Source organism: Struthio camelus, chromosome 13 (genome assembly GCF_040807025.1).
Source record: "Struthio camelus isolate bStrCam1 chromosome 13, bStrCam1.hap1, whole genome shotgun sequence".
NCBI classification, from domain to species: domain Eukaryota; kingdom Metazoa; phylum Chordata; class Aves; order Struthioniformes; family Struthionidae; genus Struthio; species Struthio camelus.
The window spans coordinates 6037838-6057546 of NC_090954.1; the positions used below are offsets into that span (position 1 = coordinate 6037838).

At 48.5% G+C, this 19709-nt stretch overlaps 1 protein-coding gene across 1 annotated transcript in view; it reads right to left on the bottom strand.

The window, feature by feature from the left end:
- The window catches only part of COL23A1 (collagen type XXIII alpha 1 chain), a 186606-nt gene that overhangs the window by 36513 nt on the left and 130384 nt on the right, over positions 1 to 19709 (bottom strand). Inside the window, 3 exon segments of the mRNA XM_068960214.1 lie at positions 5302 to 5328; positions 9281 to 9288; positions 15306 to 15350. Coding sequence (XP_068816315.1) covers positions 5302 to 5328; positions 9281 to 9288; positions 15306 to 15350 — 80 coding nt within the window.

A 19709-nucleotide genomic window follows, 5' to 3' on the forward strand; every position in this document is an offset into this window, starting at 1 on the left:
ATATAAAATAGGAGATGACTGTTTCATACCACGCTTTTTTTCCTGCAAAGCCTCTTCCCTACTCTGCTTTTTATTAACGAAGACATGCACATGAAGTAATCCCCTTCATTAATCAACTTCTTTCTTTCAATTTCTTCCCACTTGAAGTGACAATCCTCCGTTTAGATCATGTTTAAACGGTGTAGCAGAGACTGACTTTGGGCAGGGGGGCGCGTGCCAGACATCAGATGAAATTCTTCAGAAACAGAGCTCAGCTTCAAAAGGCCTCTGCACTAGAAGGGAAGAGCGAAGAGGATAGTTTCTGGTGAACGGCAGATGCAACTCCTCGCTTGGGAAGAGGAGGGCAAGGAAGCACAGGCATCACTCCCCTCTTGGGGCAAGGGGAAGAGGGCAATCTCTTCTGAAAGCACCAGCTGACCAACACTTTTGTCTTCCATATGCAATTTGACTCTATTAAGTGACTACATAATGGGAAGATCTGACTGTACTGAAAGGTTAGCTGCAAAGCCTACTGGAAGGCGGGCTCTTCCATCTGGTCTTCATTTGCTCTTTTTTCATCTGTCCCAGATGCAGCTGTCCGCACCGCTAACGCAAGCAACACGCAGCACCCCTGCACTCGCCATCTGCAAAGCCAACCTGCACGTTTCTGCTCCAGCTTTACGAGGAGAAAACGCCCACCGCTGAGCTGATGTACTGACAGCATATCAAGTCAAGGGTAACTGCTCCGTGGTGGAGGACCCTTCTCAGCCTCATCATGGGCAGGAGAACAGAAAGCTGGAACGGCACCAGGCCCGGCGCTGCCACCCTTCCGCTCACACAGTTGCTTCCTGGCCCTCGCAGGCTTCAACTCCTCACCACAGAAAGGCTGCTCAATGCCAGCCTGGGGGACCCCAGCCCTGGCGCCTTGTTCTGCTGAATGAGAAACACATTGAGATTGTCTTGTTGCTCGCACATCTGCTTTTCCTCTGTTCTAGCACACGCTCAAGCAAACCCAAGCTGTGGAGCTGTGCTTTAGTTCGGGGCCAGGCTGGGCTCTCTTTTGGCCAGTGCAGAAGGTGCCATCCAAATTTTCCTCCTCGATCCGATCCAAAGGCTGCTGTCATCTCTCCAGAATAGCTGCTGAGGGGAAGTGCCAGAGCAAAACAGTAAGTTAAACCAGTATCTCCTCCTGCAGCTGTGGTCAGCAATGCCGTCTGCCATGGCAAGGAGACCTCAACAACACAACTTGAGCCCCAGCAGTGCCCCACACACAGACGCAAGGGCTAGGGACAGCAGGAATTGCCTCTGGAGAACAGGACGTGAACCAAACGCCCGGGCCAGCGCGGCAAAAAGGGCCCTACAAACCGTTCTGCCTCGGTGCTTCCCACCTGACTCCTACCACACAGCCAGGCTAACGGATCTTGAAGGCTTTTCCTGATTAAGATCGTTCCTGCACAAGTTCCAGCTCACTGAAGGAAACGTTTTAAGTTGCTATACTTAAAAAGTCCGTAACCACAGTGGGCTCACGCTCTATTTCCATTTAATTCATTTGATCCTGATACTTGAAACCAGAAGGAACTTAGGGCAAGACGCTTTGTTGTTACTGTTGGCGCACGCTTAATTGTTGAACGTAAGTCTGAAAGATCAGCTGGATTAAAAGATCTGCTCCAACTAAATCTTAAGTCCTTATACGCACTCTCTATTACTACGATAGCTCAGCACCTTCTAGTTTTCATGCCTTTATGCACTGAATCCTGAGCAAGGAATTGAGTTTACTGTTTGGAGCCACCAAATAATCGAGGTGCCTTTGTAGCCATCAGTTTTAACCCATCTCCCACGCAAGGTCAGCAGGGATTCACGGACAAGGCATCCCTCCAAGGCGCTCGCCTACTCAGCGCACTCGAGCAGTAGTATCCTGAAGTGGTAAATCACCCTATAACTTCATTCATTGCAAGTAAACTCCTGTCAGACTTTGGATGGAGCTGAAGAGCTCCATAAAAACATTTGTAGAGAATTTGGACACAGAACAATGAAAACTCTCTCTCCTGTTCCCACGGGTTACAGGAACGTTAAGAAACCATTGCAGTTAAACTGCTTAGTAAGAGAGAAGGAGAACAGTAAAATCTGTGCAACAAATATGTTTTCATAAAATCAGGTACTGCCATAAGTGTTGTCTGAGGTGTTTTTCTCATAAAGAGTGTTTTGGCTTTGGAGCCAAGAAAGAGTTTTGGCTTTGGAGCCAAAACACTGAAGACTATCTTCTCACAAGTGCATTCATCTGCGTTATCACAACTTCAAGAGGTGCAAGTTAGGATCTTAGAGTAAGCAGATTTCCACCCCAAAACATGAAACAGATGGAGTCCCTAAAGTAGGATTACCATCCCAAATTGCTAGGTGACCCAGAGGAAAACGTTGCAGCAAACAAAACAAAAAACCAAAACAAAGCTACAAAAAGGGGGAACGCAGGCAGGACCCAGGTGCAGATGGGGAGATGGACAGACACGCTGGAGATCAAACTCACCACAGGACAAAGCAAACCAGGCACTACTAAAATCCAGAGCAACTTGTGGCCTCTTGTGCCAGTAATGAAGGTGACACGAGTTGTCTTTTTACGCGACACACAGCAGTGTTTTACCTGCAAAGGTCTGGAGAGGAGAGACGGGCAGAGCGGGGGGAAGAGGAGAGACTCCTCTGTACCTCGCAGCGGCTGGCTCGCACAGGAGCCAAAGTGAGGAGGGCAGCGAGCTGTGCGCTTGTGCCGCGTGAAAGGGCCACCGCCGGCCAGGCGAGGCCGCGGGACTCCCTCCTGCTCGGGCTGGATGCAGCCTCCATCACGCGCAACTGCACCACGTGCAGAGGAGAATTTTTGTTTTGCAACTTATTCACTCGTTAAGCGCGGTCAGAAATCTGGCAATGCAAGTTTCACCATTCCAACATCGGCTTTGCCTCAGCTGTTAAAAAATCCCCAAACCAATTACATTATCAGCGAGCAGCCGCCCTCACCCCATCCCCAGGCAGTCCCCAGCCGCGTGGTGCTCACAAAAGGACACCCCGACACAGCCACGCACAAATTCCCTTCAAGGCAGTCAGAGGACGGAGTTAGATTTTCTTTTTTTTTTTTTTTTTTTTTTAAATAAACCACATCTATTAACAGAGGTAACCACAGCAGGATGAGTAATGAACCGATCTTAAGTATTTACCTGCTTAGAGCTTATTTGACCACCCTAAAGACTGCTAAATAATTAAATCAGTTGGACTAAGCAACTAGATGTAATAAAGTTTGGCCATATACTTCTACTGAGTGAGACTCTCGAGTCTACTTGACACTCGACTTTCTCCCTCTTCGGGTATACCAAATTGCTTTGGAAAAGCAATTTTTGACACCTCCTTATCAGACATAGTGGCTTACTGCAGCCGCAGCCAGGCAAACGCAATGCACTTGCCAACATTTTGCAAAGCCAGGAACAAACCCAGCTGCCCAGTTTGCCGGGATCGCAGAGCTCCATAGAAGAAGGGAGAGGAGGTGGCGACGTTTCGGGGATGGATGTTAACGCCGTTTTGCAGCGCAGATCAGCGGGCAGAGAGGAGGCCGCTGGGCTGGGGCTGCCCCCCGCACCGCGAGCTGCGACCGGTGGGCTCCCGGGGCAGCGCGGCCTCGCAAGGACCGGCCGGAGGGCGACGCTCCGAACCAGCGAAAAATGAAAAGCGGTTCTTGCCTTCCAGCATTTCTGGTTTCCGGAGGCCTGCGAGTAATATTCTGCATTGGCTGAACATGACACCAGAAGAGAGAGGAAAGGGGCAAACCCGCCCCTCGCCCAGGGCGCTGCTCAGCGCATAACTGGTTACCAGCACCCTGCGAGAGCTATTAAACCGCACAGAGTTATTAAATTGCTATTAAGCAGTCCAAAGGGCTGCCTGCCCGCCGCGGTTTCGGTGCTGCTGCTGCTCCGGTGGGGACGGGGGGACACGGCCCGTGCCCGGGAGCCCGAGCAGCACTGGGCTCCCTCTCCGCCGCAGCCAGGTACCGCCTGAGGGAGACAAACCCCCGCGCTGAGCCGCGGCCGCTCCCTCGCCAAAACAGCCCTACGCGCTAGAAATTACCCCAGGGAAGCTCGACTTCCCTGCTGCTCCTTTCCGCTAATTTTAATTTATTAAAACCAACCGGCGAGGCCGCTCTGCCCTTCCCCGTTATCGATGCAAGCAGCAAGGGCTGCCTCTGCAACATCAGCCCGCTCCCGCGGCGCCCCGGGCTCCGCAGCTCGCACGGGTCCCGGGGAACGAAAGTTGGGATGGCTTTGTGTTTCCTTGCTAACGGCTCTCCCCGGCCCTCTCCACCCATCGCACGGGAAACTCGGCGGCTGCTTCTGCGGCTCTGCAGAGGGGAAGCGGGCCAGCGCGGGCGAGGAGCGCATCTTCCCAACGCCGCCTTTAAGAAAGGCCTCGGGCACGGGAAGGAGAAGGCTGAACAGTTTCCTTCCCCTTAGGAAAGGAAGAGCAGGATAAACGTTCAAGAAACCTTTCCAGAGAGCCAAGCGGCGCAGGCTTGACCCCGCTGGGAGCAGGAGCAGCGCTGCGGGGCGCTCTAAGGACGTCGGCTTTGCACCCTGGTTTTCACCCGCCGCCGACCCAAAGCACGCGCGCTCAGGGGTCCCTCGGCGCCCCGGCGAGCCCTCGGCCCCCGAGCGCGCAGCCCTTCGCGGGTCTGAACCTCAGCGAGGCGCCTGCAATCCGGGACCCGGCCAGGACGAGGTCTCCGTCTCCAGCAGCCCCAAGTTTGACGACTCCTCGCCGGAAAGTCAGCTCCCTCTAACGAGGGGGCGTTTCGGCAGCACCCGTAGGTGCGGGACAGGCATCGAGTCCTGAATGACCCTTCCTCCACCCCGGGGTCCCCTGCAAAACCTTCCCTCGCTGCCTCAGCGCGACACTGGGGAAAACCGTCAGAGATGGCGAGTGCAGACCTGCCTCCACAAATGAGGGTCTCCTTCAGCCACCGTCCCACGTTTTGGCCAGCTACACCTGTGCACGGGGGCAAATCCCAAAGCCTTCGCTAACCTCGAAGTCCAGCCAAGTCTCAGGCAGGAGTCCGAATAATACCATAAAAGGCTCAAGTATTTTGCCCCTGTAACTATTAACGGGAGAATTTTGTTTGCAGTCCTGAGTTTGAGGGCTAAATCCCTCAAACGCTATCACTGACGAGGAGGGAGGAAAGAAGTAATAAAGAGCTCGAGACAGGCCAAGACAGTTAAGCATCACGGAAGGAGAGAGGGGACCACGGAGCGCAGGTTAGAAGAGCACAAAAAATAAAAGGAGTGGCAGAGTTACCGGGTAACCATCGCGTCCTGACCGCCCCTGTGGTGGGGGAATAAGTGAGATAACAGGTCAGTGAGATGCACTCGTAGCAGCCCGACAACCCACGGCAGCGCGCGGGACGCGGGCTGCTCCGCTCCCCAGGCGGCCCGAGCCGTCCCCGGACACGCAGCCTCTCGGGGCAACCTGCCTCCTGGAAGGGTCACACCTACACCCAATTTCCAACGCCCCCCTCCCCCCCCAAATCCATCACTGCAGATTTTCAGTCTCATGCTTTGCTTTAGCTACTTACCGAGGGTTTTGCCAGCGTGCCCCCCGGCCCCTGCTGCACGCTGGAGCAGCGGGCAAGCGGCGCCGGGCCACGGATGCGTGCAATGCATGCTAGATCCTCGCTGTACATCTGCCCAGGGCTCAGGCACGTGAAAAACGCCCCTCCCGGCCCCCCTCGTGGGGAGCAGCCGGGGAAGCTGCTCTGCTCTGGGGGGATTTTTGCTGCACAAACAGCCAGTGACAGCACATCTGCACGGACCAGAGCGGGTTCCCATCGCCAGTGGCCAAGGACAACCCTTAAGCGCCTCTTGCAAGCACCCGATTCCGAGTTTCCTCCTCTTACATCCCCCCGTCCTAGGGGACGCAGCAGGTCTCCCAGCTCCCCTCCAAGCCTTGCTTTTGTTTGCAGCGAAGCCCAACGGAAAGCTGACGCTACGGGGAAAGACCTCGTTTAAGCCGCTAACAACCTCTGCAAGATCAGCAGAGCAGACCAGCGCAGCCCTGGGGGATGCTGCACCTTTTCCGCTCCGCCGGCAGATGCGCGGGAGCCGTTCACAGCGAGCGCTGGCGGCCCGAGCCTGCTGCAACCCAGCTGTTCGGCAGGCTCCCGGCTAGGAGCTGTTCGGTATCAGCCGGCACGCAAGCAGGCAGTAAAGCGTCTATCTGGTACAGCGATGTCACACGCTACCAAAAACATAGGTTACGTCAACATGCTGTGGATCTACAGTTAGATTCACGCGTTTGTTAGGGCAGGAGCAGCTCTGATGGTCCTTTTACAGCAAGTGCCCCCGCGGCTTTTAATTGCAGCACTATTGATTCTCCCAGAAACTACAGTGACTTCAGCAACCACGGGTTTAACCGCTTGCAGCCTCGGGGCGGTGGGGGGAGAACGCACAGCGAGGGTTTTAGGAAGACGCGTGGCAGCGGAGCACAGGACGATGAACAGCAAACGCTCGCAGCCGGCGCTGGCTGGTGACTCCCCAGGCAGCACGCTAACGCACAAAGGGCTCGTTGCTATCTAGGATCGTAAACGCTGCGTTACGGTACGTGGTGAGACTATCCTCCGGTTGCCGAAATGTCCTGCTCGGCAGGCAGCGTTAATACCCGCTGAAGCAGAGGTTTTACAGCGCATCCGAGGAGGCTACCCCTCGCTCCGCAGACAGCATGATCAATCACCCAACAGCCACAACTCCCGCACCACAAATTCTCATAATTTCATATACACAACTAGTTTATGACAGCCAAAAATAAAATGCCAGAACAACTGCTACTAGGGAACAACAGAACCGAGAATACAAGTTTTAGCAGAGTGCGATGCTGTACATGTAGGACGTAATCGATTCCTTATGGCCAAAAATCAAGAAACAGAAGAAACTAATAGACTTAAATGCAGTACTGTTAAAATAAAATAATATTGTGGTTCTGTGGGTTCTAGGACTTTTATTCTATATTATGGTTAAAGAAGTCTCCGGCAAATACTGTTTATGCTAAAAACGTAGGTTTTTTTTTTTCTTTTAAACAAACTAAACCAGGAGTCTTCTTTTAAAGAAGGGCAAGGGGAGAGAAAAGAGAAAAAGTCTTGTTTGCGTTAAATCTCCCGTGCTCCGTTTGCAGTTCCATAGTGCCGTGGGAACCAGGAAATGAAACCAACTAGAGACAAAGAAAAATTAATACTGCGCCATATGTTGCCCAAGCTGAATCACATACAATAAAAGTGAACAGATAGCACACGTGAGGAAGCATAACGCAACGGGTTGCGTGTGGGCTGCTAACAGCCTGCGGGCAGGATCGGAGCCTAAAGCGTTAAATAAATCCCTTTTAAATAATTCAGAGTACTTTAAACAAGAAAGAAGCTCCCCAAAAGATGTTTATATGGAGTTTTAAATAGGCAGTGTCCTCTTCGTTCATAACCTGCTATTAAGAGAAATTAAATTTTTCTAATTAAGTCTAATTCCATGAATTGCAGAGGAGAAACCAGCCCACTCAGCACACACCACCTTAGCTGCTCTGCGGGGACCAGCTCTGACGCCCGAAGCGAAGCCCGCGAACAGCACAAGCCTGCTTTCGGCTGCCCTCGCGCATGGCTGAGAGGAAGCTCCCTACAACCTCGTAATTTTGCTCCGCTACGTTATTGCATATACAGATTTTGCTGAAGCAGCAAAACATCCACTGAGCGTGGCAGGGAGGCCTGGGAGCCAATATTCACCTACGCGTCGTGCCAAGGAATATGGAATTCACTTGCAGATTGTTCTGCTGTAGTTAATGCCTATTAACCAGCGTTTCCAAAACCCATGTAGTCATTTTTATTGTGTGGGTAAAGAGACTCTGTTACAGTTTTTAATTAGAGAAGATTTACAGGAAAGCTAACTCATTGACAGATTAAATTTTTGCACACAAACTAACAAGGCAAACTCATTTGTTTGCACTTCTCAAGCCGTTCAGAGTCTTGGATTTATTGTTAATATTGGGCACAACTTTTAGAACAGTCTCCGCTCTCTTCTAAGAATGGTTAAGTCAAAGCCGTTAAGTCTTAAATTTTCCCAATTTGCTACTTCCAAATCTGGCCAAATCATCACCGTGCTCAAACTCCTCTTAAGCCCTTAGGTTACAAAAATGAACTTGAAATAGAAGCAAAATTTCAAAGGCCTAAAAGGTCTTTAAAAGCACAGGTAAAGTGCTGTCAAGCCCAGGAGAACCAAAACAACGACATTATTTCTGCCCTTGCACGCTACATGCGTTTCCCATTCAACTTTTGGCTTTTAAACAAATTTACCCAACTGGAAAGTAATTTGGCCGAGAGTCATTAGCAAGCTCATTTTTATGGAAACAATCCCTTTCCCAACTCAGTGAGGATCCATACGAAGAGAACAGCGGGAAGAAACAACTCCTATGCTGCAACCACTGACGAGAAAACACATGGGACAAAACTCTCCTCCCGCCTTCGGGAGGATGAAGGGAGAAACAAGCAGGAACGCCAAATTCCCATAATTTCTTTTGAAAATCCCGTAGCAACTTGGAGAGCACAATTAAACAATGTTTTCTTGCTCCAAAAAGAGCAAGAGGGGGAGAACGCTTTTGTTGCGGGAGAACAACAGATTTGGAAATGGTGGTGGGGCAGCAAAAGGCATGCTTGAACACGTGGAAGGAGTTAACACGTTTTCAACTATTACCCCTTCAAACAGCAAATTCCCCATACGTTTTGGGCTGGAATTGGTAGGAAAGCTCGTTATTCTCCCAAGAACTTCAGAGACAGGAAAAGCCCGCTACATCTTTTCTTCTATCGCTGTTTGTGAGGCTACCCAATACAGTATTAAATGATGGAAACAAAACAGATAAGAAAAGCAAGACAGAGCTTTAGAACTAAAAAACACCAAAACATTAAAATATTAGTATAGCACTCTTCTGGGTAAACGGAAGCTGACTAAAGAACTCTTTAAAAGGAAAGCTCTCTTTACTGAATATTTGCTAGGTTTAAAATTACTGAAAGTCCCTCTGGGCAGCAAGTTAAATATTTTAAAGCTTTTTTTTTTTTTTTTTCCTTCAGTCTATTTGTCTACAATCATGAAAAAAAGAAATACAGCAGCATCTGGAACCAATTTTACTTCCAGACACACCTCTACCAAAAAAAATGCTGTTCTTTTGCAATGACACAGAAAGAAAGGGGGAGGAGGGCAAGGAGAAGCCTTAACTTTGTTGATCCAAGAGTAAAATCCATGATACTTACTGCAGGTCCTGAAAAACAAAAGAAAAACAAAAAGAAAAGTCACTTAATTACAAAGAAAAAAGTATAATCTGATAAAACAGCACATAGCAGAAAAAAATATATCAGGACATTACAGCAGTTGGCAGTTCAACCCCAGTTTGGTGACTTTCCAGATGCACTTAGACAGGAGCTTAACTATATCTGACTGCACATCAGTGGAGCTTTGCCTGCAAAAGCCTTCAACCTGGAGTTTTATGAGCAAAAAAGTGTTTTTACTGCGTACCTTACTTGCCTCCTGGCGTTAAGAGGAGCTGGAGATTTTGCAAAAAGCAAAGCTTTGCCACCTAAGGGCTGCTTTGGCAGTGGCATGTTGCAAGGACACAGCCAGAGCTGACCTCAGCCCATGCAGAGGCCACCTATAATGTGCAAACCCCAAACATCGCTTGGTCCCCATACGTCCCCCGACCCCATCATACACCACACTGAGCTCTTATGACTATCAAACATCCTGGGCACATGGAAGCAATTGCAAGTAAATCTATAGAAAAGACCCTATCATCTTGGATAGGCTTTGGATACTGGGCAGCAGGACTGATGTCTAAAGTTGCATTCATGGCAGTAGGGGAAAAACTATATTTTATATTTATTACAAAACTCAAGAAAGTCTAAAAATCAGGGCTCAAACCAACTAACAAAAAGCAGTATTCACCGCCCAGAACTGGCCCGCTAACCCGTGTGCATCAGCTTGACACGTTCATCTTCGCACACAGCCCAATCCTGTGGCCGAGTACATTGCGGGCACCGATGGAAGAGGCAACCTCCAAATCTCTGTTCCAGGAGAAGCCTGCTTTCTTTAGCGCTAAAATACATACAGGCTATTAGCTTCCTTTTCCTCGGTTTAATTTCTTATGAATACAGAAGTCAATGGATCTAAGCCAATTTATTAACTGAGAATCTGACTCAACATAAATCTGATTTATTAACTCACTTACACCAAGCTGCCCACAAAGGCCCTTTTGTATAAAAGTAAAAACTGAGCCTCAAACAAGTAGTGGTCAGGAAATTATTTTAATATGGGATTTCAATCATGTACCAATTATAATCTCCTTGGAATTCGTTGCTTTTTGCCTTTTTTCAGCTACTGTTTTCTCCCAACACATGCAGGCAAGTGCTCTTTTAAAATGCCTTCCTTTTGAGTATAAGGATTGAAGTTGGATGGGTTTCTGTATAGGCAATGTAGGACAGTCTTCGTGGACATCAGCAGAGTTACGCTCATCTTCAGCCACGCTGTTGGCAGAACGTGGCCGGATAAATCTTCATGAAGGTATAAACGTATTGAGTTGATTCCCCGCCCCGTCCCCCGCAAGAACAACTTAACATTCTGGCGTAACTGCAAGGGGTGAACATCTAGTATCTGAAACCACAAGGGCATATGGACATCGGATAATGCCTAGAGACTCTTCAAGAATATAAGCAGTTGCGCTAGAGGGAGGTGAAAACAAACTCAAAAAATAAATGACCCAGATTTCCTGATCGACTAACATTAAGGTTATTTTACATATCCAAAGACCTATCAGGTCATGGCAGTATTGTCCTGGGCAGCACACAAACTTAACAGGAAATGACGGTCCTCCCTCCAGAAAGATCACAGTTATTTGCTTCCAAATATTTTTGCAGCTTAGGAATTTTGGGATGATCTACCATTTCTGTTTAATCTGTAAATCGTTCACCATCCAAGCTTTCCTGCCATGAAAGAGGAGGGCAGCGCTTGGCAGTGAAAACTAAACTAGCGAGACCTTTGCAACAACTCCCAGGGAGACTATCCCACATGCTGGAGTTGGTGGGAGCTTCACTACTGCCCTTAATGGTCAAGGGACCGAGCTCCAAGGTAGAGACTTGTATTTGTGGCCACCTGAAGAGGTAAAAATGACAATTTCAAAATATATATATACACATATATATTGCATATGTACTTAAATGCCTATAGAAACATACACCCAATTCCTATTTGTGCTTCAGCACTGCTGCACAGGGGGAATGTTCTCTCATAGCAGAGAGGCTTGTTACTGAGACCAAGAGTGGGACAGATTAGATTTTTCCTGAAATTCAGTAGAAGCCAAAGTCCTCTTTTAGTGAGGTATATGTATGCAATTGCTCATAACAAATACAGTGAGCACTGAAAAGTGCCAAATAAATGAAAAGCTCTGCATGATTTACCCACCCACATGCACGCACGTACACAGGCGCTTGCTGAGTAAGACCAACGGTATCTTTACAGTTGCCCACAACCACACGGCCAAGGGATTTGAGAGTGCATTAATGGGTACAGCATGGCATTTCAGTACTTGCAGGGCCAGAGGAGGAAAAAAGTTTCCCTACAGAGAATTTTCTTTGGTTTTGTTTCTTAAGAGCAGCTTTAGATTCTTCCCCATTCCAAATCAGGGTATTCCTGTACACTGAACAGCTGTACAAAAAAAATTACTTTGAATTAAAACTTTGCTAGAAGTTCAAATTAAAGAAACACTTTTAGTGCGATGTAAACGCAGAACAAAAAGTCCTGGGGTGGCCGGGGGAAGAGAAAAGACTATTTCATCCCATTTCAACAATTTGAAAAACATTTTCCCTACAAGTGTTTTTTGAAATGGAAAATTTTGGGTAAGCAAAATTTGCACTGCTAAGTAGGAACTGCAGTTTTGTCGAGTCAACGTTTTCCACTGTAAAATGCTTTGTCAAAAAATTCCCCACCATCCCTGCCTGAAAACGGCCAACTGGTGCCCCTTTCCTTCGAGACCGCGCGCAGCCAGCACGAGCAGGCGCCACCGCACGCTGCAGCTGCCAGGATCGGACGTCTGCGCGCAGACATCAGCTCTCGCTTCAGCACAACGAGAGCAGACGGATGCTCAGACACTCCGCAGACTTTTCAAATTTCAGGTGGATTTTCTTCCCAGTTGTTCATAAGAGATCTTGAGTTTTGCATTGATTTTTTTCAAACCCAGGACGAAAGAACCACACCGCTATGAAAGCCGCTCGTACAATTTTCCCACAGTCTGCTCATGCAGAGACTTGGAGTTGAACTGATATTTAAACGGCCTAAATTCCCAATCCTGGATCCGATTCAACTGCAGTTCAGGAATGTCCAGTGGATCCAGTCTTCACAAATGTAAACGAATCCTTTCAGCTGTGTGTTTGCAAGAGCAGGAATAATGTCACTCTTGCACAAAAACTAAAGGTTTGGGAAGGAGGAGGCACGCGCTGGGGGCTTCAGCAGAGCTCCAGCTCCCGGCACCGCTCCCGCAGCGCCTTCCCACCACGGCCGGCGCTAACCCCTCCGCAGCCCCCTGCGCTTTGGCGAGTCCAGCTTTTTGAAGCGCCAGCAGCCACGATTGCCCCATTTCAAAATGGTCTAAGTAGTTCGGTTTTGCTAGGAATGTTTTAAAATGAGTCTCTTTATGGCATGGTGTACTTCTGTGGTAGAGACCACTTGTCTCAGCGTGCTTCCATGATGATGGATGCTTAGCTCGGAGAAACACAGAGCTGTTGGATTAATCTTACGATCCGAATCCATCACAGAAAAAGAAAAAAAGCAAAATTCAGGCTTGCTTTAAATCAATAGAGGGTGAGATTGAAAAGGGACAGGATGAGCTCTTAAAAATTTTTCTGCTTGTTTATAGAAGACATGCATTTAAAGTTGCAATACGGATCAAACATTTATTCAACGTTACCGTTCCAACAATCGCTAGAAAAAAGCGCTGCCTTTGGCAAGCCCAAAACCAGCGCCGAGCCTGCTGGCTCTGCAGCAGCACCCGTGCGGGGCTGCGAGGCTATAACCACGTCGGGCTCTGGGGATGGAAGCTATCACGCTAGGCCAACGCAGCGTTACTCGCATTTATCAGCTGCAGCGAAGGAACAAGGACCTGGTCTATGCACTATAAGGCTCTCAAATAAATAAATATACATTCAAGCTATCTATGAAAACAAGCATTTGGCAGCTAAGCCAAAAGCAATACACGGAGGGGAGCCTGCTCTTTGTGTTTCCTTCTATCTGTAACACAGCGGAACGATTCTCGGGGGCTGCATCGCATTAGATGTATGAAACGACTTTGCCCCATCCCGTGTGTCTGTGCGCGCGCACATGTTTGCTGCTGCCTTTGCTTTGTTTCAGAGGAAGAAACCAGCTCAAACATCGGCTGTGACTGTGGGGCCTATCCGTCCCCTCTTCCCAATTGTATCTTGCTCTCCTCAAATTTCTTTCACAATTGCAGAGAAGTCCAAAGAGGATGCATAAGTCATTACTGACGACGTAATTAGTTCTTTGTAATGCTTCTTGCTTTCCTGCTGGTCCTGCGCCAATTCCCTGGCAGCTTCTTGCTTCGTAAGAGGAGGGAAACTCTGTGCTTACCGTGGGGAAGAACATGCCAGCAACACTCCCAAAGCTGGGTCAGAAACACCACAGCCGATGGCAGCATTGCTCTGATGCTCATGCATCAATGCAAGAGCAAACGCTGCTTCCCAGACCCGTCGGCACAGACCGCCGCGAGCGCAAGCAAAGGGCACGGCTAGTACTCAAACTCAGCTGCTGCGAGAGCCAGAGCTCCCTTGAAAGCTTTTGAGCAGGTTAGGCAGACACAGGCTGTTTACAGAAATGCTGCATATAAATACTGAATTCACCTCCCCGGCTCCCCTTGGGTGAATGCTGTACTCTACTCGGGGCTTTAAGGAGCACAGTGAGGTTTAAAAAAATAAAAATAAAATACAAAAATCAAAGCCACGTGGTAGGCAATTCCACTTGCACAACTTCTGTGGAAACAGGGTTGAACGAAGGGGACTGGGATCCATCACACCGGCCGATCGCCGTCCCCGTGAGTCCAGCATCCACCCTTAGCTGTGAATAATCCCTGATGCTTCAGGAGGGAGCAAAAATGCCTCAGAAAACACATGGTGCCCTGGGAAACGCCATCAGTGGAAGGCGGAAAGGAAACGCCTGCCTGCCTTCCACGACAATTGCTCTATGGCCCTTAGCAGAAAAATCCCGATTCCCACTCCTCAGGATTAAAAAATAGTTTAGAACATCGATGGTCGTAACACTATGCTGCTCTTTTTCTGAAAGCTGGGCCACGTGTTGGCCCTTAGGTCCTGCTGGAGGGCCGAGCTGACCGGGCTCTCCACCACCGAGATCTTCCCACCGCAACGCGCTCTGGGCTCCCAAGCGGGTACCGACCGCGCCGGCCGGCCGGCAGTCGGAGAGGCTGCCCCTCGGCAATCTTGCCGCGCGCCCCGAAAACCTGCCTGTATGCAAGGGGCAGCAAACAGCCATCTCTTTGCTAAGCAAAAATCTTCCCCTGCCCATTAACGTACTCCAAATTCAAGGTCCTCAAGAGGTGAAAAACCCTTGAATCTCACCTACCATTTTCTAATCTGTAGAAGAGGCTGCAAGCTCCATGTGGCTTTCCAGGCACTTTTTTGCTCCAACCCCCAGATAGCAAAGGGGGCATATTATTAAACCAAGCAGCTCAAATGAAAATTCCTCGGGAGGTCAGCTTGCATACGACTAGGCACATCGAGAGCGGGGTGACGTGCCCGAGGCCAGTGCAGGGACTAACGACGACAATTCGGCTGTCCCCAATGCCGAAACGTGGACACAGGCTATCGCAAAACCAGGACCAGCAGGCAACGTGTGGACGTGTCTGAACACAGCGCTCAAGGCAGCACACACTTCCCACAGTATCACATCTGCGGTTTTTCCTATTTTCCTCCCTGGAGTAACCCATAACCCTGCTTCCCTTCTTACCGTACAGCCCTTCTTCGAGAACAACGGGCCGGAGTGCTAGAAGAACTGAGACAAAATAGAATATCCCACCCCACCCCCCTTTTTTTCTTGTAAAGCATCATCGTTTTTAGCATCAACGGATAACCCCGCACGCAGGGGCGTGGGAAGGCCCCGCTCCACAGCCCTTTTTGATAAAGGAAACCGGCCTCTTTATCAAAGAGGGCAAACACACTCTAGTTATCTGCCGGGCATGCATCCCGCACGGCCCTCGAGGCTTACCAGGTTCTCCGCGCCGTCCCGGCTTCCCACGCCTCCCCGGCGGGCCTGCGGAAAGCAGAAACGGCAGTTAGTCGCCCGCCACGAGTCGCGGTCGGAGGACGCGCCGGGACCCCATCCTCCTCTTGTTGTCCTCCCTCCTCCTCCCCTCCCTTCAGGACTGTCCAAAATAGTAGGCTGCAAGCACGCATTTTAAATAGCACATGACTGCAAAATGCACTGCATTTTGGTGAAAACGCCACCCTTATCTATTGCGTACAGCACCTCCGGGTGCTTTCATTTTAAATAAGAATTACCGCTGCCATCTTTTACAAGGCTGCATGCCACTGCAGTCTTTCGCATTTCTCCCCGCTGTGAAAAAGCAGGGGTCAGAAACCGAGTTAAGCCGCGAAACAGACTTTTTGGTACTGACTGGCGTTGCCCTCGTCGTGGGGGGAACACCGCACACAACACTAGTGCCAACGGTGCCCTCAAACACTCACGTTTTGGAACAACGTTTCACAGAATCTACATTCGAATTTGTATGCCGCCGCGGAGCAAGCGGCAGTACTACGCATAATACAAGTGGCAGTCACGGTTTTTCAAATCTCAATATTTAAAGCATCAAAACGAGGAACAGAAACCTTTTGTTACTGATCCGTACCCAAGTCGGAAGAAGTTTCTGCACAGAGTGCTAAAACAACCTAGATCTGACCACATATTTACTATTTCAGGCCCAGGTTTCAGATACAAAAACACTTGCTTGTCTTCTTACTCATCTAGGTAACGACAGCTAAATGATCAATAAGAAAAACCCTAAGTGACAAAATACCCTTAACCGAGAAAGAAGTTGCGCTCTCTGCACAGCCAGTAACACACGTGCCCTGTACTGCTCCAGCACCGGTCAAGCATCCAGCTTTCTGACAAAGCTGCAACATCCTGTACTTCTGGGCTGTTAACTAACGTTTTGCAATCTCTCTGCTGCAGTAACACCCTCCTGCCGGCGAGCTGGCAGTTTCCACGCTCGGTGGAACGCATGCATTGCCGGACGGGGACAAAAAGCTGCTTTTTGCAGCTAGTTCTGGAGGAGCATTTGTTGGGTGACAGCAACGCTGGCAACGGAAAACCAAGAGCAAACTTTTCATGTGGGAAACTCCACTGTTCCCTCTCCTTTCTGTTGCTTTTTCAGTTTTAAGGGAAGGGGACAATAAACCAAGACTGTTAAATATTTCTGCGCTCCTATCAAGATTACCCCTCCTATATAAACATTTCTGGGTCTGAACGTGCAACTGCGTCTCTAGCCACGACCTGGAGCTCTTCTCCTTAACCTTACGATAAACTTTGCAGCGATCCCTCTTCTCAGCCCATTCGCACATCTTCAGTGGACAGTAGGCTCACATCTTCAGTAGGCTCTCCCGGGCTATATGCCCTTTGGCATCAAACATCAGGAACGGCCATCCCCGCTGGGCCACCCTTGCTACAGAGATGGGACTTTCCAACAGGAGAACAAGGTGAGCAACCCAGGACTACGTTGCCACAAACGTCCTACCCTTCCAAGGACTTGCTAGAGAACATCTTTTGGAGCTCCCTAAGCAACTGGGTCTCAATCCTCTAAGGGACAGAAAAGCCCGTTTTCAAGCCAGCCTTGGGAACCAGACTGAGCACCACTCTACGTGGAAAGACCGCGATGACCAGGTGAGCTCACGATCACGAAGTATCGGTGCCTACGCCGCTTTAGCTGGTTCGATCATAAGCTGCCAGCTTTGCTGAAAAATAATTATCCCAAGTATGTATTTTCCGGCCAGCTAATTCGCGCGATCAGCGGCAGGTAACAGGTAAGCGACCACGCAGTGTTGCACGCGGGCAGAAAGTTGACCCTGTTCCAACCGAAAGTTAACACGCTGCGAAGGGGAGCCCGCGAGCCTCATTAACCCCCTCCTCTGACAGTGGAGCCCAGGCATAGCCCAGCAATTAAAGCTAATCTGCTGCATGCCTCGGTGCTGGCGCGCGCCAAACTCCCCGCTAACAGTGACGCTCCAACCTCTGGGCAAAGAGCCCGAGATTCCTCAGCATGCTTCGAGCCCTCCTAAAGCCGCGTGGGAGGACTCGTTTTCAATGCGGCTCTCGTTCAGTCCTTTGCTGTCTTTTGATAGCCTTCTCCCACGCACGTTTAATCTAGCGCTAGTCATTAACTATTTTACTTTACCTGTTCTGCTAGCAGTAATGAGAAAAAACGCAGCATTTCTCATCAAGTAGAAGACGTCCTAATGAAGCTGTAGGAGAGGGAGGCCAAGTTTTTAACAAATGACTAATGAGTCTGCTATCTATGCTTTTAAGCGATTTAGAGGAAGTCAAGCTGGACTCAGGGCTTTCCTCACGCTTGAGCTCTCCAGCGGCACTGATGGCATCTCCAGTTAACTTGTTTTCATAGATTTTGAAAAGAAAATTATTTTTTCCCCACTGAGAACGCACTTTCACGGACTAAAACACTATACGGATCTTTTGCCTCAGCCTGCGTAGCTCATTTCTGCCCAGAAACCTCTGAAGTGAGAATCTGGGAAACCTCCAAGAAACCAAAGATTTTGTTTTTAAAAAAAAAAAAAAAATCTCAGTAACATTAATTTTAGAGGGATTTCCCAACACTTAGGCCAAAAAGGGAAAAATTGACTATTGCCTACATCTTTTAATTCTCTCTCTACAGTCTTCCTTTTTCCGAACGAAATGCTGTAAGATGTGTGTAATACAGTTAGAAGTACAGCATGCTTGTAGGAACCATGAGATAAATCAAAGTTGAGAAAAAAAAAAAGCCCTTAATCTGTTTTACTTGCTGTTTTTATCTGAAAACAATTTGATGAAAAATGTAGATTTAGGAAAGTAGTAAAACTGTAATTTAGAAGCAACATATAGAACTCTATTGTCTTTTAATAGTCAAACATGGAAAAGTCTCCAAGGAGAGAAAATTTTAGTGGGAATTCAATGCAAGAATACATCCAGCACCCAGTTCAGGCAATAACCTTGAGCTAGTCGCAATCCCGTTACAACAGGGGAAGGAAACCCAAACCTCACAGGTGGGCCAGAGGCGAGAGCAGCACAAGACAACACTCAGGAGTTATTAGTGTAGCCTGCAACCTAGCCTTCTCCAGATGCAACTATACATCAAGTCCGCAGTCTGCAGGACTGGAAACGATTACTTTGGTGATTTCTGAGCTGCACCAAGGGGATGGTTTTTGATTTCCACAGGGTGCGCTGCGCTTCCAAGTGGGCAAAGCAGTGGTGGACAACGTCCACAACAGCCCCACAAGCAGCAGGGCTCCTACCAGAGCCGGGGATGCTCTCCAGATCCTGTCCCAAGTGTCATCAATGTTCGCACGTGAAAAGAGATGCCTACACCTTCCCGGGACAGAAGCACCTTACAGTGCTGGGCATGAAGCTCATCTCTATTATGCCTGTCATTTCAACCTTCTTGAGAAGACCATAAAGAAAATTGAGGAGGTCTGGAAAGCTGTTTGAAGATAAACATTAACTGTAAACTGTTACCATCTCCTAGGATCTTGCAGCCTGATGCTTGTTCAATATAATTAAGATTTATGCTGCATTAATATCAATTGGGTAATAGCTTGGCCTTTTCTCCCTACCATATCAGCCCTGCTGTATCAGGACTGGGAATTCTTTATTTACATTTTTATGAAAGACTGTTTTAGGAAGGAGAATAAATACAAAGCATAAAACAGTCTATTTTTAAACAACTTGTCACTTCCAAGCTAAACAGCCTTAATCCAGGGCATAATATGCAATTTCTGACAACACTATGAGCTTTCCAGTGAGATGACAGATTCAGTAATGCAAAGACAAAGGAAGAGCATGAAAAATGTTGCCTTTTGGAAACCTTATGAGGAAGAGCTGGTAGGTGCAACTACAGAATAGCTACTCAGGAGCAAGGTAAAAAGTTCACATTAAATAGATCAGACTTAGCTGATCTACTGGAAGTAGCTACTTATGTCATCTAAAATGGGCTTGTAAATGAGATATTAAAATCAACATTATAGTTCATGTAAAGTGAAGTGCCAAAAGCATGTACTTCTCCATAGGGCAGTAAGTTATCCCTGTTTGAACTACTTTACCCAAGAGAACCGCAAACGGGGCCACGCAGCGCCAGGTCTACAGGCCTACGGCACCCCACGCGCTTACTTTTTTTTTTTTTTTTAAACCCCATGGAATTAAATCAAACCTGGTCCTTGATCCATATTCCCAGACTTGCGAGGCCATATCGCTGGCTCCTCTCGCTTGTACTTCAGCAGCAAATTGCCACCTGCCTTACTGTTGGGGGATTACATTTTACATCATTTTGGAAGGTCAACCCACTCACGTGCTTGGACATTATATATTTTTTTCTTTTCAGTGAGCTTGAAATAGTTTAGATTCCATTTT